The sequence below is a fragment of the Pollachius pollachius genome (assembly GCF_949987615.1).
Source record: "Pollachius pollachius genome assembly, chromosome: 6".
In the NCBI taxonomy this organism is placed as follows: domain Eukaryota; kingdom Metazoa; phylum Chordata; class Actinopteri; order Gadiformes; family Gadidae; genus Pollachius; species Pollachius pollachius.
Window position 1 is genome coordinate 25135725 of NC_136939.1, and position 22352 is coordinate 25158076.

Below are 22352 nucleotides of genomic sequence, written 5' to 3' on the forward strand. Positions count from 1 at the left end.
TAAAACCAAGACCCTGTGCCTGCAGTAGCTGGTGGTTGCAATGGGGCCGACACTGGGTGATGCCCGGGCCCTGGGTTCTCTCCTGGGCCTGCACTCTGTCCGGGTGGCGGGGAGGCTCCTGGAGCTGTGGCGCCAGAGGCTCACTAGGAGAGACAAGAGTCTCCTCATGGACCATGAAAAAAGAAAGGCCATACCGAACCCTGCAGACCCCTTCCCTGACATCTCCCTGAGCCCAGGCCTGGGGGAACTCACCGGCCCCCTGCTGGCTACAACGCATCCAGAGAGGCTGACAATACACAAGGCTGACAAAAAAACGTGGTATTTTAATTGTGTAAAAAACATTCACAAGGCCAGACTGTGCAACCGCTCCCCTACTGTGTGGTCCAACAGACTTGGAGCAAACGGACCCGGCCCACAGTGGAGGACTTTATACAACCCCCCCCTAAAAAAACGGACTTCCGACCTCCAGTGGAGAATTCTTCATGGTGCTGTTGCCTCAAACGCTTTCATTTGTGTTCTTAATCCTTCTGTTCCTAACACCTGTCCATTTTGTTGCCTTCGAGAGACTATTTATCATGTCTTTACAGAGTGCAAGAGGCTCACGAGCTTCCTCTCTCTTTTAACATTGGTTTTTGGTTTCTTTGATGTTGTTTTTACTGAGAGGGTCTTTATCATGGGAGCTGCCTACAAAAAAGAGGAAAAAGAAAAATATCAGCTCCTTAATTTCCTTTCAGGTGAGGCAAAGATGGCTATTTACATTAGCAGAAAAAACAGAGTAGAGAACAGGGAAGGGCAGGAGGCAAAGGCAGTGTGGATGGTCAATATTAGAGCGAGACTCTGGCTAGATTTTAGATTTTATAAACACATTGGAGACTTGGACGCTTTTAAACAGCGCTGGTGTTTCAATGACATTGTCTGTTCAGTCATTGATTAGGAGTTGGTGTTTGCATAAGCCTTCACTAGATAAGCTACTTTACTGAACGTACTAGTGATCTTAAAGCACAAGAACTTTGGTTGAACTGTTGAAATGTAAAAACTAACATCATGTGAATAAAGTGTTTTGTTAAAAATCAAAAAAAGATCTCTCTCTCTCTCTCTCTCTCTCTCTCTAATTTGCTGTGAAAGGAGGGGGAGAGGTATTGGGAAGTCCTTCCCAAAAATCCTGAAGCTATCTGCTGATCGGGGGAGTCTTACTCTCTCTCCATCTCTCTCCCTCTCTCTCTCTCTCCCTCCCCCTCTCTCCCCCCTCTCTCTATTTTCTCTCTCTATAATTTGCTGTGAAAGGAGGGGGAGAGGTATTAAGAAGCCCTAATAAATCCTGAAGCTATCTGCTGTTAGGGGGACTTCTCTCTCTCTCTCTCTCTCTCTCTCTCTCTCTCTCTCTCTCCCTGATAGTGGGGTATTCTCCGGCTGAAACACTTTGCAACAGATGCTGACTGTTTGAAATGGCCCTGCCAGAGTCCTTTGGACTAACAGCCTTCTGCACCTGTTCTGCAGAGCTGCGTGTGCCATGGTGCCATTTTAAAGGGGTCCTATCCCGCCACCAGGTGTTAGCGTGATTGGCCGCTACAAGCGCTTTGAATGTCGTCCTTTTCCTGTGTTTTAGTGACATCACAAGTGGGTGTGTCCACCTAGATCTATGAAGGATAGATGAACAGCGTTTGCTAAAGTCCACTGGTTAGGTGGTGGAGGTGGAGGAGGTTGTAGGGGTGTTGGTGTTCAGAGAGACTAGACTAATTAAAAATGAGATAGCGAGGGAGAGAGAGAGAGAGAGAGTACGCAAGAGAGAGAGAGAGTGCAAGAGTGACCGAGAGAGACTGAGAGAGACCGAGAGAGAGAGGCCGTTTTCGTTGATGGATCGACGCTGCTCATCTGAACGTATATTTCTAACTTGGATGTGGTGCCAGGGAACCTGGCAAGATAAGAAGGTCACCGCGTGGGCGGTCCGTTGCCGAAACAATGGCGTCATTTTCATTCTCGTACGATTCTCTGCTTCTTTCATCGCGCTAGCGGGCTGCATGAAATTATCTCCCGCTGAAGACGTCGGCTATTGTTCAAAACTTAGGGCGATGATGTGCGTCTAAACAATGGAGAGAGAGAGAGGGATAGAGAGGGGGGGGGGGGGGGGAAGAGGGAGATGAGGAGAGAGAGAGATCAACCACTATTCACCAACAACAAAACAAAAACGAAAAAAAAAGTCCCCCTCCCCCCGATTGTCCAACAGTTCGGAAAAAACACAGAAAGAATCACAATTATTCTGCAATCGATTATGGCCGCGGTGGAATTGACAAAACGCTGATTCATCGTCGAGGAAGACTCAACAAGGAAGTATCTCGTCCCCTCGGCAGACATTTTTCACTAGAACGCGAACCCTGCTCGCTATTCGACACTTCACGGCCTCTCTCTTTCTCTCTCTTTTCCCATGTCTTTCTCTCTCTCTCTCTCTCTCTCTCTCTCTGTCTCTCTCTCTCTCTCTTTCTCGCTCTCTCTCTGGATTTTCCAGCCTCCCTCGATTTAAATTCTATCCGTGGTGATAGTGGACCAGCCCTTCTGAGGCGCAGAGAGAGAGAGAGACAGAGAGAGAGAGAGAGAGAGATCCACCACTATTCAGCATTACGCCGCAGTGATGAATCTACAAACCACAACGACCAACAGGGAATGAATTGCCACCTCAGGAGTGTCACTTCAAAGGACAAGAGCACTTAAAGCACCGGTGAATAAACTAAGCAACCTGCAAGATACCAGTCATGAGAAATGATACAGTGTTTTTTTTGTTAGGAGTGCCGGGTCTGTGGTGCAAATCCCGCTGTGTCTCTCTCTCCTTGTCTCCCTCTATCTTTCCATCTCCTGTCTCTCTCTCTCTCCCCCCCTCTCTCTTGCTTCTGACCTTTGACCTCATCCTGTCTAACGGCATTATCCTCTAGAGCTGGTTGGTATTTATAATACAGCTGTGTCATGAATGTATGGATTTACGTTAATGTCATGTTAATGATATGCATGGATGTGTATATTTCACCTCAGACTGGATGTGCTCTATGAACAGCTATTAAAACCGTCTCTCTCTCCTCCCTCCCTCTCTCCTTTTCCTCCCCCCCTCTCTCCCCCATTCCCCCTCACTCTTCTTCTCTCACCCCTCGCAAACTTTTTATAACCTCCTCCCCCTCCCCGCTCTCTCACCCCTCTCTCCCCCATGTTCCATTGCATCTCTCCCCTCTCCCAAACTTCTCTCTCTCTCTCTCTCTCTCTCTCTCTCTCTCTCTCTCTCTATTTTCCTCTCTCTCTTTCCCTCTTCCTCCCACTTCCCTTCTCTCCCTCTCTCCCTCTCCCTCACCCCTCTCCTCCCCCTCCCTCTCCCCTCTCTCCCCCTTACCTCCTTCTCTTCAGAAATGGACTCATTCCGTATCCTGCTGTACGTGCTCATCTTCGTCCTGAGCGTTGCGGGCAACCTCCTTATCATCGTCGTCTTGGCGATGAACAAGCGCATGCGCACGGTGACAAACTGCTTCCTGCTGTCGCTCGCACTCAGTGACCTGATGATGGCGCTCTTCTGTATGCCCTTCACGCTCATTCCCAACATCATGGAGGACTTCATCTTCGGCGCTGCCATGTGTAAGATCGTGACCTACTTCATGGGTAAGGCTACCGAAATTTCAATTTTTGTCCTTGTTATTTGAAATTAGTTTTGTTCTACGGACTCTTAGAGAACGCATTTATCGGCACTCCCAAAAAAACTGATACAAATCATGTATTTCTGTAACAATCGGAAAATCAATTTCGGTAATAATCGGAATATCGATTTCGGTAAAAATCTGAAATTTGATTTTGGTAAAAATCAGAAAAATCAATTTCGGTAAAAATATAAACTTCAATTTCGGTAAACTTTGAATCTTCGGTTTCAGTTAAAATTTTGTTAAAAATCTAAAATAATAATTTGGTAATATTTGCTTCCTGCTGACACTGGCGTTCAGCGACCTGATGATGGCGCTCTTCTTAATACCCTTCACACTCATCCCCAACATCATCACCATCATCAGGGGGCGGACTTTTACCTTTAGTCTTTTTTTTTTTATCTATGTTTGATATATATATATATATATATATATATATGATCATTTGAAAATGAATCATTTTCAGAATGAGTTATAAGATGTTCGGACAAACCAAACCAAAAGACAAATGCACATCGTAGTACTAGTAATAAAAGTAGCAGTGATAATAGATTGAATTCATTCAATTCATTCATTAAATTAATTGAATTGTTTGTATAAAACCGCTCTGTGGTTGTCAAACGAGTTTGAAAAGGTGAACACTAATGAAACACTAACACATTATGAAATAAATCGACTGTATAATTGGTCGCATTTCCGTGATAAGCTCTCTGACCTTTTGAGACCCCCTCCCCCCAATACCCCCACCTCCCACCCCCCACAGAGCTTCTCTCTGAACACTCTCTCTGTATCTCTCTCTCTCTCTCGCCCCCTCCTCCCTCTCTCTCCCTCACCCTCACCCTCACCCCACAGAGATGATCCTCACCCTGAACACCATCGTCGTCTCAGTAATGAATAATAGCCGCCATGCTAGATTACGTGCTAGCTCAGGAAACAGACCAATCAATGCCCGCGTGCCTGTGGGCAATCACTACCTGTTAACATCTCAACCGCGGTGCAAAGTAGGGGTTAGGTGGGCGATTCAAAGAAATGTCGAGGCAATTATGGGATCAGGAATCTTCGGTACGCTGAGTTTATGTTATTTTGAAGCGCACGTCTTTGGTTGATCTTGGATCGGTCCAAAGCATTTCAAGGTTATTGTTCTGATATTTAAAGGTCCCATGACATGTCACCAGGTGTGAGTTTGATTAGCCTTACAAGCTTTTTTAAAAATCTGCCCCTGACGGCTTCGACGGCGGCCGGACTGCCACCAAAGCTTCGGCGGCAGTCCGGCAGCTCAGCTCCGGGTGTACAATCCCGTTCTCCTCCATGTCTCCTCCTCCGGACCGCCGCCGAAGCTTCAGCAGCAGTCCTGCAGCTCCGCCGGAGCAGCTCGTCCGCTGCTCCACAAAATCGTAGCTATGCTCTGATTGGAGGGGAGTGGGGGAAGTGGGAGGTCATATTCTACCGTGCCCCCTTCCTACGTAGGAGGGGGCACGGAAACTGAGTTGCTCGTTTGGTAACTGTAGGCGGTGTACTTTCAGGAATGCATATCTCACTCAGAAAATCATGTACAGACCTTTTTCAAATTCTGTATGCGTGTGGGGGCACCAGAGACCCAAAACAACCCCCCAAATCCCAGGAAAAGTGTTGTTTTCATAATATGTCCCCTTTAAACATAACTGCTCCGCCATCGACACACACGCACACACCGCAGCGCCATACTAGCCCAGGTAAGACGTTCTGTCTATAGACTCCAGAAATTGCGATGAAATAAGGGAAGAGAATTTCTCACCTCGACAAGCAACGGCAGGTCGTTCATTTTGTCATATAAAAAATGTTAAATTCAAACATCGCACCGACTGGCATATCAACACAGAAGTCACGTGATTCTTAAAGAGACAGTGTCCCTATAACACAGAACGAAAAAATTTCAATGAAACAGTATGGTGAATTATGTCTACAGAGTCCACCACAAGACTACATTTTGTTGCTCAAATGTAATATTACTGTCCTCCTTAAGCCTCCTGAAATGTCTTTACACTTTGTTGCTCAAACTTAATATTACACTGCTCCTTGAGCCTCCCCAAATGTCTTGCGATATTGCAAATATAATAACTCTTGAAGGCAGGTCACACTCGACAAACCTTGAAACTAAATTTTAGCATTTTGTTTTAAGGTTACAGGAGGCTAAATAGAATGGGGCAGCAGCCTAGCAACAAAATAAACCCATGCTGTGTTCCAATATCCATACTTCCATGAGTACACTTAAACGTAGTATACTATCCGCACTCACTAAGTACGTTAATTTTCAGATGTCAGTATTGTTCCAAATCGAATACTCCGTAGTGCACTTACCGGAAATTACGATCACGACTGCCACGCGGCTCCTCCCCCGCAATAAACACCCCGCTTTGAACGGTGAACTCTTTACGCCTAGCAGCTATAAAAAGCTATTAAAGCTATAAAAACTAGAAAATTACTCTATTAATGCAGGCTATGTGGAAAATGCGCCGACTTTGACTCAGCCTAGCTCCGCCCTCTTCCGCTACGTAACTAAGATGGCTGTCGTTGAGTATGAAAAGTAAGATTTGACCGTTTTGAGTACACCATCCGTGTCCTTTCAGTTCACTTATTTTCACCGATCTGAATTGGAACGCCTTACGTACTCAAACTAAGGCTAGTAAGTACGGATAGTATCAATATTGGAACACGGCACCAGAGAGAAGCCAGCCCATTGAAGGATTTGAAAGGGTTTTTTAAGCCTTATCAGCATCTCGCAGTACCACCACTGTCTCCTCTACCCTGTGTTCACACATGGGGGATCAATGCACAGAGAGAGAGAGAGAGAGAGAGAGAGAGAGAGAGAGAGAGAGAGAGAGAGAGAGAATGTAATTGGGAGCTTTGGTCCCTGTGTTCCTTCATGCACAGAATACACATTCCTCAGCAGCAGGCAGCTCCAGTAAACTTCACCGATCCCATCGTCAGAGTTGCCGGCACCTCTCTGTCTCTCTGTCTGTCTTTCTCTCTCTCTCTCTCTGCTCCACGCTCGCCCGTCCTTGACTATTTGAATCCGTGCCGAGCTGCGATTGTGAGTTTTTGTTTTTTAAGGGTTGGCTGTCCAATCAAGATACGCCGCTTGTGTTTTTTTTTAACAATGTTTCAAAGAGAGATTTAAAAGATGCAGAGTTGTTGGCCGTAACTCAGAGGAAGAAGGCCTCTATCTGGTGATTGTACATTTTTGATTTTACAATATATCTCTGTCGGTACAGTACGGATGTTCATAGAACCAAGTGCCAAGCACCTCGACACTCAGCTAGGAGGAGCCGGGGATTGAACGAGAGAGAGAGAGAGAGAGAGAGAGAGAGAGAGAGAGAGGAAATGAGAGACAAGGAGAGAGAGAGTGAGAGCCAGTGAAAGAGGGAGACCAGGAGAGAGAGAGAGAGATTTTGATTTTTAAAACCTTTTCATTTTCACTTTATCAATTTCGCATCACTTAAAACAAATTTAAAAACAAAACGTACAAAACAAATGAAAACAAAGAAACAAAAACAAACGTACAAACAAAGAAACACACGTAATAATCACTCCTTCAGGCCAACCCTTCCTGGAACACAAGTTCTCCGTCTTCCACCTCGCACAGATGTGATCACACACGCCTTCTGCTGAAAGTCTCTAGTTTTTTTATTTCCCTGTAGAATCTGTAGTCTATTAAGATCCTTGACCTCAAACTTCTGGCCAAATACACCTTTAAATCAACAACCAGGTTGCACTCAACCTGTCTCTTGCGGCTTATATAAATAACCATTTTTGATTGCCCAATTATAAAATTTAAAAGTTCACACTTGTGACTGCAGTTTTTCCTATATTTAAAACCAAAAATAAAAAAGTTTTGTGAAAGATTCCCCAAAAGACATGAAAAGCTTCTCTAAAAAGAGGAACAGAGTGAAAGGTCTGGGGCATTCTAAAAAACAGTGAAAAATTGGTTTCCCTCTGCGGACAAAAAGGACAAACATTAGAAACACTGGGATTTAAAAGTGAGATAAAAGAGTTAACAGCTACTATTCCATGTAAAAATCTCCATTGTAAATCAGCAATCTTCTTGACCAATGGTGGTTTGTACAGTGCCCTCCACTCAGGCCTCACATCCTCCTTCACAGCAAAATTAGCCCTCCAGGGACTGTCTGTTCGACCATTCATATTTGTCTTACACAGAGGGAATACGCAACTTTACCTTTTAAATCACTAAAACCAATTTTTTTGTGTTTAAAAACGTGCCAGTGCAGTCTTTAAAATCAGGGACAATATCAAGGTTAGGGAAAGGATCGTCACCGTCAGGAACTCTAAAACCATTGTAAAACATCCTTAAAAGAACACACTCGTTTCCAGTCAGTTGTTGTCTCCAATGGTCCAATGCTTGTTGGACGAGCCGCATTGATCTCACCCCCATTCGTCCAGCCAAGGCTGTAGCATCCTTCAGGTCTGGCCCGGGCAGCTCCACCACCTGCCCCAAAGTTGGGACCTTTGATTTGCAAAACATTCCTTGGAATGTTGGTCCGAAAGTGGCATGCCTTGAAAAGCATCCCCCCAAAACCATTGGTTCATTGAGCAGCCAGTACAACGAGGCGGGGCAAACAACCCTTTCCTTCTTAAAAAGAGTCCACACGTTAAAATCAGTAAAAGTCAGGAATGTTGTTAAAAACACAAGGGCTCAAATTTGGTAAAAACAGTGATGTATCCAATCCATATTCAACAAAACGTCTTAAAATGGAACATGCCAGGGGTTTCCACACCAAGTCCTTGGCCCCTGTTAGAAATCTTCTGATGAACTCCAGCCGGAAAGTGGCTCTTCTGCTGGCCAGATGCATTAGTCCATGTCCGCCCTCTTCCTTCTGGAGGTACAGGAGGCTCTGGGGTAGCCAATGGAGTTTATCCCAAAACGCATTCACCAAAATAGCCTGCACCTTGGGCAGTAGATCAGGTGGGGAGTCGACACACACATAAGCCGGTCCCACAACATGGATGATACCAGATTATTTAAAACCAGCACCCGGCCTTTATATGCCATTTTAGGAAAGATCCATCTCCACTTCCTGACCCTTCCCTCAACTATTTCCAATGCGTTTTCCCAATTTATTTTCATATAATCCTTGCTTCCAACAAACACACCCAAATACTTTATCACACCCCTTTTCCTCACTAGCCCACCTTGCAACTTTACACCTGTGGCTACACCTTCGCCGACTGCCAATGCCTCAATCTTAGCCCAGTTGACCCTTATGGACGAAACTACGCTGAAGATGTTTATAATATCCTCCATGATAGAAACATCTCTTTGGCTCTTGATAAAAACCACAACATCATCAGCGTAAGCAGAAATCTTAAAACAACCACTGCCCCCTGGGAAAACTACACCTGACAATTTCTTCCTTATGTTATGGAGTAGGGGTTCTATGGCCAGGGAGTACAGCATCCCCGACAGACTGCATCCCTGCCTCACACCTCTCTGTACTTGAAAAGGGCCACTCAAACCACCGTTGATCTTCAACATACTCTCAATGTTACGGTACAGAACCTGGATCATGGCTATAAAACCAGGGCTAAAACCAAAAAACTGCAGCGTGTGCCACAGGTATTGATGTTCAACCCGGTCAAAAGCCTTTTCCTGATCTATGGAAATAAGACCAGTCTCCGATCCCAAAGAACAAGAGACTTCCGAAAAATCCAGAATTAACATGACATTGTCAGTGATCAGCCTGCCAGGCACACAATAGGACTGGTCAATGTTTATCACCTCCGCCATCACCTTCTCCAGCCTTTGGCCAATGCCTTGAACAACAACTTGTAGTCTGTACACAGCAGAGAGACTGGCCTCCAGTTTTTAAGCTGCTGCAAATCACCCTTCTTAGGAAGCAGCGTGACGTGCCCTCCTGCAGCTCAAAGGTAAACACCCTGAAGCCAGACTGCCTCTGAGGACATCACTGATGTCTCCACCAATGACTTACCAGAAAGACAGACCGACCCTCAATGCCAGGAGCCTTGCCACTTTTCAGTCCCAAAATTGCAGCCTGCAGCTCCTCGGCAGTTAGGACTTCCTCAAGGGCTTTGTTGGGCTGGACCTGAGGGAGACCCTCAAAAAAAGGCAGGTCTCAGTCAGAAATTTCTCTGTCATTTTTTTGTACAGCTCCTTATAAAAACCTGCTGTATACCTGCATATTCCATCAGGACCAGACACAGTTGCTCCAGTGTCAGTGCGCGAAGAATGGAAGATCTTCCTCTGACCATTCCGGCGCTTAAGGCTGAAGAAATAATGTGATGGGGCGTCCATGTGCATTGCATCCATAAAACGGGACCTGACCAGCGCCCCCTGTGCTTTGACGCCCAGCAGACTGCTCAAAGCTGTCTTTTTTGCTGTGAGTGCCTCAATATGGCCTCGATCTCCTGTGGACTCTGCAAGAGACTGCAGATCCACTACCTCAATCTCCAGTTCTCTCATTGACCTGGCTCTGTCCCTGCTAACATTGAGAGTATACTGTTGACATAGTTGTCTGATCCAGAACTTGCCCACATCCCACCACTGTTGTAAGGAGGTATAATCCCCCTTACTCTTCCTGTACTCAACCCAATTTTTTTTTAAACATTTTAAAACCTTATTGATTAAAACTGAGCAGTGTACCATACAATGGTCAGTAAAACCAACAGGCAGTGTTGGGAAAGTTCACTTTCTACGTGAACTAGTTCAAAGTTCAGTTCACAAATTTTAAAATTAACTAGTTCAGTTAAACGTTCATAATTCAAAATTTTGAACCAAGTTCACAGATCCAAAAAATTAAGTAGTTCATAGATCTTTTTTTCAATGTGTTGCTGTGAGCTATTCGTTTTTTCCAGTATTTTGAACATTGAGCCCCCTTTTTGGTTTGTCTAGGTTGAAATAGAGTGGTTCAATCAAGTATCGTAGCGAAATACAGTTTCTATCGTGTTTTATTGCACTTTTAGCGCATTTTGTAAATCCCATTGATTTCTGTTGGAAGACTCATTGCTCGTTGGCCGGAAATGGAAAGGGGGGGGGGGTGTTCACGTTTGGTTGTAGTCTTTTCGCTCAGTTCTAGCCCTACTGATAAGACGGAGAACCGAGCGAAAAGACTACAACCAAACGTGAACAGCCCCCCTTTCCGTTTCCGGCCAACAAGCAATGATTCTATGAGATATTCTAGTCCGCTGAGCTATGAGCCAGAGAGCTAACGTTATGGTTTGTACATATTTATAATTCGAAATTCGTCTCAGCCTTTATACCACAGATACCCTAGGGTCTATAGAATATAACCGTGTTGTCTGATTACAGTTTAATTCATTTTCCACAATTTAACAGCTCTCGTTTTGAAGAATAATCACCGCGCCATTTGTTTCAATGGGAATCGCGCCGGTCTATACTTTCAAAATAAAGTGTACATATTTATAATTTGAAATTTGTCCCAGCCTTTATACGACAGATACTATAGGGTCTATAGCATATAACCGCGTTTTCTGATTACAGTTTAATGTAACAGTAAGCTGGCACCGCAACCGCAAATTAACCACACAGAGATTACCATGGCAACCGGTCAAACAACACGGCGATCTGCGCGCGCATCCGCCGTGTTGATAAACAAATAACCCCCCTATTGAACAAAGTTAAACCAAGTGAGCGTGCCGTTCACAGACACCAGAATAAACGAGTTCACAGTAATGTTCATCAGGCAGTAATACAGTACGTTCAGTTCACGTTCACTCAAAATATGAACGAGTTCATGAACTATCGTTCAATGAACGCGTTCAGGCACAACACTGACAACAGGAATAATTAAACTGCTTCTAAAAATATTGAGGTGGTGCTTAAAACAATAAAACCTATCTAGCCTAGCTAGTGATAAAACATTGTCTTTTGTGTGAGTCCAGGTGTACTGTTTCTGAATACCATGGAAACTTCTCCACACGTCCACACTGTCTAACCAAGAATCTTCAGTACAGTTAAAATCACCTCCTAAAAATAAATACTCATCACTATCACATTGGCTTATTACTTCGCCAAGTGTGTCTAAAAACAATAACTGGTCATAAATATTAATAAAAAACATTTTCACGTCTTCATACTGTGTTTTAACTTTTAAAAGTCGTCCTTCCACTACCACCTCCTCATTGGATGAAACTGCTTTACAATTATTGGAAAACAAAATGCCCACTCCCCCACTATTAAAAGACTTAAAAAGACATCTCCACTCCATTCTTTTTTCCAATCTCTCTCGTTATCAAGTGCGCTATGTGTTTCCTGTATGAATAAAATGTCAAGTCTCTTATCTTTAAATAATTGATAGAGAGAAGCTCTTTTAAAACAGTCCCTGGCACCATTCAGATTCAAAGTGCCAATTTTAAAATCACGCATGGTTTTAAAAGGGAAGGGCTGCATTGAAAGAAACACACTTATACAATAAAAAAGAGAAAACTGCTTAAAAAGTCTCATCATTGGAAGCAATCTCAAATTTCGCTTTACAATCAATGTTTTAAGGCAAAACATTTCCTGATCAGAAGAAACACTCTCAGAAGATTCCCCAGTGTTCTTTTTGAAGCCAATATGTTTTACGGACTCAATAAAAGCATTCAGACTGGGAAGTCCTTTCCCACTTGTATTCTGTGCCCTATTGTTTTGTCTAAGAACCTTTTGATGCTTTCAAAAGAATAATCAGCAGGCCTATCTTCTTGTCCTTGGGATTGAGAATCATTCATCAATTCTGTATCAGACTCCTCGGAAGAAGAGCTTATTATTCTTTTTACTTTGGAATTGTTCTTTTTGGCACCCAATTTCTTTCTTTTACACGACACTTTCAAGGAATCCTCTTCCAGCACCTCCACCTCTTCTTCTTCCATTAAAGAATGTGAGCTAACATGTTGCCCAAGGTCAGAGCTTTCCTGCAGCTCCTGTGGCCCCTCATATCCAACTACACACACCTTCTGCACGACAAGGACGTCGGGCGTCGGTACAACCAATGGCCCAACAAAACCATTTCACCACAGCCACTGGGGGAACAATCGTGGCGACCACCGTGGGGGCCGCGGGGGCCTTCGTGGCCGCCAGTGGAACGGCGGAAATCGGGGGGACCGCAGACGCACGAGCCACCAGTGGCACCGAAGCAACCGGGAACACCGCGACCGCGGCAGGCGCCTCCCCCCGGGGACGCTATGGCAGAGGCAGCAGCAGCGGCAGCCACCGAAGGGACCCCGTCAGCGGCAGACGCCGGGGGAACCCCCTAACCACCGCTCAATGATGCGCAAAAACGGGCAAAATGCCCCTACTGTCCGCACTTGAAACACTTCAAATTGTCTGAAGTGGCAAAAACGGTGTAATCAAAATTTTCTACCTTGAATTTCAAGACGAAGATTTAGATCGACTTCATTATTTTTTACGACCATGAGAACATATCTTCTATAGGTAAAAGCATGCTTTACACGGGGGGATTTTCCCCCATGTCCTACCAATTTTATGGGAGACACCAGGTGTCCGTACCGGCCGACTTCTCTCCCCAACGCCTCGTTGCTTACGCACGGAGGAACGTTCGAAATCATCACCCTTCTTGCTGGGCTTGCAGGCGGCAGAACTTGAGTAAATAAATCACGAATCACTACTCCACTCTCCACAACACTATTAACCTTATCCACACTATCTAGAAAAATGACCACCGCACTATTCATTCGCGAGGCAAACTTAACGGAGTTATGAAAGCTTCTCCCCACCTGCCTCCGAACTCGTACCTGCGGACATTATGCCCTGCCAGGCCGGTAATGACGTTAACGTTAACAAAGTTACACGAACAATCCAAACAACGTTGACAAACACAAATTAACCAACCAAACTAGAGAGGTTATAGATAAACAAAACAAACATACAAGACAAACAAATAGACAATAATAAAGTTGGAAAAATCACTCACTCACCACGCCAAACGCTCAGCCGCTCTCCCTCACATTCACTCACGCATGCGTACATTTACATTTACATTTAGGGCATTTAGCAGACGCTTTTATCCAAAGCGACTTACAATAAGTGCATTTGTTACAATAACTACATTTGTCATAAGAAGTGAAACAGTATATCGCTGTCGGTACAGTAAAGATGTTCATAGAACCAAGTGCAAGTATTACAATCGCTAGGCTAACCCATTCCCCGTGTAAAGCATGATACCAGCTACTGTAGCTGCTACACAATTAAGTACCTTGAATAAGTGCAATGTACAAATGCCAGGACGTACAACATTCAATGGTGGCTGTGCATTGGTTTCTATGCAGAGTCGAGGTGAACTCTGAACAGGTGAGTTTTGAGTCTTTTGCGGAAGCTGGTGAGCGACTCTGCGATCCTGACATCGGTAGGGAGCTCGTTCCACCACTGAGGTCCCAAAACAGAAAAAAGTTGTGACTTCGCTGATCGACCTTTGCTTGCTCTTAGCGATGGCGGTACCAGACGTCCAGCTGAGGTAGTTGAGCGGAGGGATCGAGCTGGGGTGTGTGGCTTTACTAATGCTTGGAGGTAGGCAGGGGCAGTTTCATCGACTGCCTTGTATGCCAGAACCATCATCTTGAATCTGATGCGAGCTATTACAGGGAGCCAGTGGAGGTCTCGGAAGGCGGGGGGGGGGGGGTACCAGAGAGAGAGAGAGAGAGAGAGCTCTTTTTGTGTATATTCCTACTACTCAGAGTGCGTATCCAGTCGTTTTATTCTTTTCACTCTTCATCTGTGTTTCATCCCACTACTGTGTTGTTACTCTCCACTCTGCCTGACAGATTCACCGTCCAGGTTCAGGAGGGTATTGAATTATATTGAAGAGAGAGGGAGAGACAAAGAGAGACAAACAGAAACCTCTCAGCAGGGAGCCAGACTTATACGAAGGCCAAGGTCAAAGTTAGTCACAGCTCCAGTGATGTTCAACTGGGCCAATCGGTGGACGGCTGAATGGGAAGCTCCCATTTCCCCCTCCCCCCTCTCTCTCCTTTACTCCCTCTTTAACTGTTTCCCTCTGTATCTCTCTCTCTCTCCCTCTCACTCCCTCTCTCTCTATGTGTCTCTCTCCCCGTCTCTCTATCTCTCCCTCCCTCCTATCTATCTATCTATCTATCTATCTATCTATCTATCTATCTATCTATCTATCTATCTATCTATCTATCTATCTATCTATCTCTCTCTCTCTCTCTCTCTCCACAAAAAGCTTAACATGAATAGTATTGAAAAATAAAAACCGAGGGAATGTTTGAGGTAGTAGTGACTTAGGTAAACTAACGATCGGTCAACAGGAAGTCCATAAAATAAAAATACAACTTTGCTAAGGCTTCGATTCTGCGGTTTGATTTACACACTCAGGACATTTCACACCGAATAAAAAATAAAAACATCATAACAACTTTGGATTATGTTGACATGGAGTGCATTAAATAGTAAACATACTCATATCGTGGAGCCGCCAGTCAATTAATAAATAAGCTAGACTAGCAGACTCCGATAAGTCGGGCTAGTTCAAGGTTTTCATACGGGGGTGTTCTGAGTCTTACAGTTTATTAAACCCTACGATCATTAAAAAAGAAACCACGAGTCTTGAATATTATTTTTAATAATTCAAAGTAATGGGTTTTCAAGCCTAATATAGCCCATCGAAAAACGAGATCAATCAAATTATTGATTGAATCAAATTGAAATGCATATGTCTGAGTATGTCTCTCCCGCACCAAAAATAATGGATTCATAATCCATTATTTCCACCTGCAATCGTTCATCGAGTGTCGAGGTGTCCCTGAGCAAGGCAACTCACCGTAACTGCCCCCGACGGAAGGTTGCTAGTTGAATCCCTGGCTCCTCCTAGCTGAGTGTCGAGGTGTCCCTGAGCGAGACGCCTCACCCTGACTGCTCCTGACCAGCTGGCTGTAAACAGATTTAAATATAGGGGATTTTGATGATTTTATCCAAAGCGACTTAAAACGGTTCATTCACCCATTCACACACCGTCGGTGGAGTCGACCCCTCAGGGTGACAGCCAGCTGGTCAGGAGCAGTCAGGGTGAGGCGTCTCGGTCCTGCTACCAACCGACCCGTTTTACCTCCTGAGCTACTGTCACATTTATACTTCAAAGTTTATCATCCTGCTGTGTGTTGCCTGTTCCGTCAGTCTTTCTTTCTCTCTCTCTCTCTCTCTCTCTCTCTCTCTCTCTCTCTCTCTCTCTCTCTCCCCCCCCTCCCTCTCCCTCTCCCTCCTCGCTTCGTAGTCCCTCTTGACTGGCGCTCCCAGCTCAGCTCGCAGGAAGTGAGGGGATTGAAATCAGCCGCAGGCTGCACCTTAAAATAAAAAGAAGAGAATTCTCTTCTGAGAACATAGATTGCCTTGTGTGCAATTTCATGTTTTTTGGCTCTGGTGTTCTCTGAGATGACTGTTATTCTCTCTCTCTCTCTCTCTCTCTTTCTCTCTCTCACTCTCTCTCTTTAACCCATTCCCCATATACAACAAAGATAGCAAGGATAAGACACTACGCAATGCTTAACATACAGTACATACACAACGTACAACATACAATAAGTGTGTACATTAAGTGTCAGGATGTACGAACGTACAATAAGTGTGTAAGAGGGGTGTTTGGGGGGATAAGGGGGCAGGCTATGCAGAGTCTAGGGATCAACTCTGCCTTAATGAAAGGGCAGGATGAGTTAGAGTTGAATCCCTTGTATCCTATTATCAGTTGAATTGTGGCCTAAGAGCAGTTTTGCAATGCCAATTAAGAACGCCAATTAAGGAGGAAGAGGTCGATTTCTTCAATAGTCTCAGATCAATTTCTTTCTCTGTCTCTCTCTCCCCCCCTCGCTCTCGCTCTCCCCCATCTACCCCTTTCCCTCTCTCTCCCTCTCTCCCCCTCTCTCTCTCCCTCTCACTCCCTCCCTTCTCTCTCTCTCTCTCTCTCTCTCTCTCTCTCTCTCTCTCTCTCTCTCTCTCTCTCTCTCTCTCTCTCTTCAACTCTGCTGAAATGAACCGCGTTGCTCTGTCTCTGTTGGCAGCGGATTAATAAAAGATTGTCCCAACCTAAGAGGCTCCTGCATTTTTAACCAACCCCCCTACCCCCAGAATACTTACTTTATTTTATTCATGGCCAACTTTTGTGTTGAAGATGTTCTGCTGCATCCCCTCCCCCGCCCCCCAGTTCCCACCCAAAAGGGGTGGGAACTGTTAGCATAGCGTAGCACCCTGATGCTAAGTGCAGCCGGTGGGGAAGTGTTTGGATCAACGGTTAAATCGACAATCTCTCTTGCTCTCTCTCTCTCTCTCTCTCTCTCTCTCTCTTTAAAGGGGTTTATGTATGGATTGTCTGCTTGTGTGTGTGTTTGTGTGTGTGGTGAGCAGAAAGAAACAGGTTTCCCTCACTAAGACGGAATTACACCACAATAATTATCTTCTCACTCTCTCCTTATCTCTCCCTTCTGTTTCTCCATTCTCCACTGCTCCTCTCTCTCTTTCCCCCTCTCTCTCTCACCCCCATCTGTCTGTTTCTCTCTCGCCCCCTGTCTCTCTGTTTTTCTCTCTCTCTCTCTCTTTCTCTCTCTCTCTCTCTCTCTCTCACTCTTTATCGATCTATCCCCCTATCTCTCTCTCTCCCTCTCTCTCTCTCTCTCTCTCTCTCTCTCATACCTACTTCAAACTCAAAAGTCCTCTGGTGTATCTTTTATCCAAATCCAGCTCAATTCTCTTTTTAACGTTGTATGCGCTTTGATATATCTGTAATAAAACGATTTTCACGCGACTATCACGGCTTTGATGCAACACACTTTGATAGCCACGCCGCAAATGCTAAATGCTAATGCGGTACGCAAACAGGGTAGGAGGAAGTGGGGATTCACAGGCCTTAAATGGGCTTCCTCCTCCTCCCTGACTTTGATGTGTTCCAGGTGTTCTCTTCAAGGGCTTATTAGGATTAGACGAGAGAGAGACAAACTAAAGCCCCTTCAACCTTCATCGTCTTCGTCAATGTATTCTCACTCGCTCTTGTTCGCTCTCTCACTCGCTCTCTCTCTCTCTCCCTCTGTTCTCTCTCTCTCTCTCTCTCTCTCTCTCTTCTCCCTGGGCTCCTCCATGCTAGCTCTACCCCAGTTCACTCTCAGCTACGTCTTATTAAGTTATCCGTCTGGCATGGGCGAGAGAGACCTCGTCATACATCGACCAAACATCGCCAGCGGTGGATACTAGCCCCTTCCTATCTGGCAGAAGTTGAATATAATATTCATAAGTATGTTTTAATTAGTTTGTAGGCCCACAAAAATGACAACGTCCCTCTCTCTCTCTTTCTCCCTCCTTATCTCTCTCTCTCTCTCTCTCTATTTCTCCCTCCTCTCATCTTCTCTCTCTCTCTTTCTCCCTCCCTCCCTCCCTCTCTCTTTTTCCCTCCCTCCCTCCCTCCCTCCCTCCCTCCCTCCCTCTCTCTCTCTCTCTCTCTCTCCCTCCCTCCCTCCCTCCCTCCCTCCGTCTCTCTTTGTCTCTCCCTCCCTCCCTCCCTCTCTCTCTCTCTCTCCCTCCCTCCCTCCCTCCCTCCCTCTCTCTCTCTCTCTCCCTCCCTCCCTCCCTCCCTCCCTCTCTCTCTCTCTCTCTCCCTCCCTCCCTCCCTCCCTCCCTCCCTCTCCCTCCCTCCCTCCCTCCCTCCCTCCCTCCCTCCCTCCCTCTCTCTCTCTCTCTCCCTCCCTCCCTCCCTCCCTCCCAGCTCCGACTCCCCCCCCTCCCCCACAGGGGGGCAAGGGAGTAAGGGTGAGGGGGTGTACAGACGACTGTGTGTTCAGTGCTACTGTCTGTCAGTCTGTCTGTCTGTCTGTCTGTCTGTCTGTCTGTCTGTCTGTGGCTCACTGTCTCTCTAAATATCTACTGTCTGTCGGTATATCTCTCTCTCTCTGTGTCTGTCTGTCTGTCTGTCTGTCTGTCTGTCTGTCTGTCTGTCTGTCTGTCTGTCTGTCTGTCTATCTATCTATCTATCTATCTCTCTGCCTGTCTAACGCTCTCTCTCTCTCTCAAGCAAGTAGAGTATCTATTTTGAGGTGTGTGTTCATTGTCAAATTGTACAGTGTTCTACTTGAAAAGGTTACTTTTCAGAGGGAAATGATTTGGCATCTTCTTTGACAAAGTCCCTAAAGACATACACTAAGCCACTAAGTCGAACTCTCAGATTGGTGTCAAAGTTTGCTTTCATAAGATTTCTGTTTTTTTTCGCACATTTCCTCCTGCACATTTAAACACATTTGTCTGACATCCGGCCCTGAATCACCAACACTTCTTCCTCCTGGAGTCTGAGACGGAGAAGTCTCCTGACTTATCTCAATGTCGTCCCCACAGGTGTTGTGCCTGGGTTTAACCATACTTACATTGAGGGGATTTTGCAGAAGCTTTTATGCAAAGCGACTTACAACATATCATTCACCCATTCACACACTGATGCAGCGTCGACCCCTCAGGGTGACAGCCAGCTCTTCAGGAGCATTCAGGGTGAAGCGTCACGCTCAGGGACACCTTGACACTCAGCTAGGAGGACCCGGGGATCCAACTAGCAACCTTCAGGTTACCAGTCAGCCCGCCTCTACCTCCTGAGCTACTGCCGCTCGTGTTGTTACAGGGTTAGCTAGCAGTTGGTGTAGCGCGTAGCTTTAGCAGGTACAAAGGAGCAAACCAGCAATGGTCTGATCACTGCTAAGTCTGAAGAGAAAGACTGAATAGGAAGAATTGTCTGGCATCTCTTTTCACATTCACCCCTTCATTGTTTTTATGTACTTTAAGTCTGTATCTGTAACCCCAGTCTGTATCTGAATATAAAAGATTGACTGGCAAAGAATCCCAGCCATTTAGATTTCTGTGAGGACTTCAGCTCTGCTCTGACATAAAACGAGAGAGTCGTAGATTTATGAATGGCTTTGAATACTGTCAGACATGATAATGAACTAACTGCACTTTGTGCAGGTTGCACAAAGGCTTGAATGATGTGTAAGTGGGCCCAATTTAAACTCAAAACTAGAAACGCTTTGCATAAAAATCCATTGTATTCCCAGAATACACTGAAAATTATACTCTTTTATTCACTTTTTATACACTGTAAGGCTTTTGCTTTGTTTTTCTGGATCTGAATCTGTGTCTGCACCTCAAGTCTGTATCTGTCACTTAAGCCTGTATCTGTACCCTGTATCTCATGTCATTATACCCCTTCCTTCTCCTCCCCTTCACTGTGTCTGTAACTTAAGCCTGTATCAGTAACCCAAGCCTTTATCTCTAACTTAAGCCTGTATCTGTACCCTTCTTAACCCCTTCACTGTTTCTTTTTAACTTAAGCCTTCATCTCTAACTTAAGCCTGTATCTGTACCCGTCATAACCCCTTCACTTTTTTTCTGTAACTCAAGCCAGTATCTGTAACTTAAGCCTGTTACTTAAGCCTGTAACCTAAGCCTGTATCAGTAACTTAAGCCAGTATCTCTAACCTAAGCCTGTTCCTGTCCCCTTCTCCACCCTCCAGGTATCTCGGTCTCCATCTCCACCTTCAGCCTGTATCTGTATCTTAAGACTGTAACCTAAGCCTGTTTCTGTTCCCTTCTCCACCTTCCAGGTATCTCAGTCTCCATCTCCACCTTTAGCCTGGTGGCCATTGCCATCGAGCGCTACAGCGCTATCTGTAACCCCCTCCAGTCGCGGGCGTGGCAGACACGCTCGCACGCCTACCGGGTCATCGCGGCCACCTGGGCGCTGTCTCTGGCCCTCATGCTGCCCTACCCGGTGTTCAGCGGGCTGCGCGCTTTCCCCAAGACAGACGGCTCGGTAGGACACATGTGCAGACTGCACTGGCCCAGCGGGGAAGCCGAGCAGACCTGGTAAGTGGGGTGGGATTGGTGTTAGCTTAGCGCTAGCCTAGCTAGTGTTTGCCTAACGTTTGTTGGGATGAGTGTGAGCCTACTGGTCGCTGAGCACTAGCGTTAGCCTGACTTTGGCTTAACACCAGCTAGCGTTGGCTTGGTGCTAGCTAGTGTTAGCCTAACGTTAGTTAACCCCTTGCGTTAGCCTACTGTTATTAAAGCACTAACTAGCATTAGCCTACTGTTTGCAAAGCACTAACTAGCATTAGCCTGACATTACCTAGCGTTAGCTCAGCCTTAGCTAGCATTAGCCTAATGCTAGCTAAGGCTGGCATCTAATCAAACGACACAGACAAGTGAGTATTTGAATACCGATTCATAAACTAGTGCTGCAGCATCTGAATCCATTGCCTTAATTTCACTGTTTCCCTTCCCTTCCATTTTTATCCAAACGAGGCGAACAAGCCAATCAGTGAATCCCTATGAATTAAACATCTCATGCTGTAACCGGGTAGCCTGGCTATACCCATGCTGGCTTGCGCGCGATTTCATTTCGCGCTGCTAGGCAGCCTGAATTCCATGGATCCAATTTTCGCCTGAGATAGGGAACCAATCACAGAACGGGGTGGGACGGCAAGACGATGACGACGTCTGTGCGACACACCCATCGTCTTCTTCCTCATTGAATTTCTGTCGCTCAACATACGTCATCTAGTATAATTGATATGATATGATATGATAGACATTTGTAGGGCCCAATCAACGGCTCCGGGCAATCGTAAACCACGCCTCAAATACGAGAAAATGTATGTGTTGTTCCCAGACCTCTTCTCAATGTAGATTGAGATGAGGTCTGCCGTTAGCCAGGCTAGTAACCGGGCGGTACTTGGCTTGGCCGGGCTGGGACAGATGTTTTCAGTTCGGTGCCTTGGCCAGCCAGTCAGAGGCTCTCTGTGGAAACAGAACAGATGATGAGGATGATGATGATGATGATGATGATGATGTTGTGCAGGTGTGGTTTGGTATGGGTGAGGATGTGTGATGGTTTGACCCCTTTGCCCGCTCGGTTGCTCGATTTTTGGCGGCGTCAAGGGGGGGGGTGTGAGTGCCACTGTGAGAGAGATAGAGAGAGAGAGAGAGAGAGAGAGAGAGAGAGAGAGAGAGAGAGAGAGAGAGAGGCAAAGAGAGAGAGGCAAAGGGAGGCAAAGAGTTGGACAAAGGAGAGCGAGAGCGAGGGATGGTGGGAAGTGAAGACACATCCTATCCAATTATATCAGTATAATTGGTAGTGGGGGGGGGGGTTGTCTTATGCTTCTGCACTGGGCCCCCTGCTGGGCAGGAGAAGCCAGAGGAGTTATGAAGATGGTTGGAGCAGCGGGGAACCTCCCAATTACTCCTCGGTTATCTATCACTATGTCCAAACAAACGGGGAACCAAAGAAATCTGAGAGAGAGAGAGAAAGAGAGAGAGAGAGAGAGAGAGAGAGAGAGAGAGAGAGAGAGAGAGAGAGTCGGTGTTAGGGCAGGGGTCCGAACAAGCGGTGAATCAAAAATATTGGAAAAATATATATATATATATATCGGAAATCACGTGTTGATGACTCAAGTCAAGGCTACGATGTCTGAGCAAAGTGCAGATAAAACTCATTTTTATTCTGTTTTTATTCACAGACCTAAACAAAGTAAAGGAATTAAATATCAGGTTTTTGGCAACACATTGGAAAACTGGGTCAAGCCCACATCAGAATGAGCGTGAAATGAAATTCATATTTGTAGTCTGACTCCGAAAGATAAATTTAATTCTATCGTTTTTTACGAAGCTGCATTTTTTAG

At 45.6% G+C, this 22352-nt stretch overlaps 1 protein-coding gene across 1 annotated transcript in view; it reads left to right on the plus strand.

The window, feature by feature from the left end:
- LOC307076959 (cholecystokinin receptor-like) overlaps positions 1 to 22352 on the plus strand; it is a gene marked incomplete at its 3' end in the record, with an annotated part of 52410 nt that overhangs the window by 18973 nt on the left and 11085 nt on the right. Inside the window, exons 2-4 of the mRNA XM_079738191.1 lie at positions 3385 to 3633; positions 20277 to 20538; positions 21457 to 21532. Of these exons, the coding sequence (XP_079594317.1) occupies positions 3387 to 3633; positions 20277 to 20538; positions 21457 to 21532 (585 nt within the window). The 5' untranslated portion in view covers positions 3385 to 3386. The remainder of the gene's footprint in view (positions 1 to 3384; positions 3634 to 20276; positions 20539 to 21456; positions 21533 to 22352) is intronic.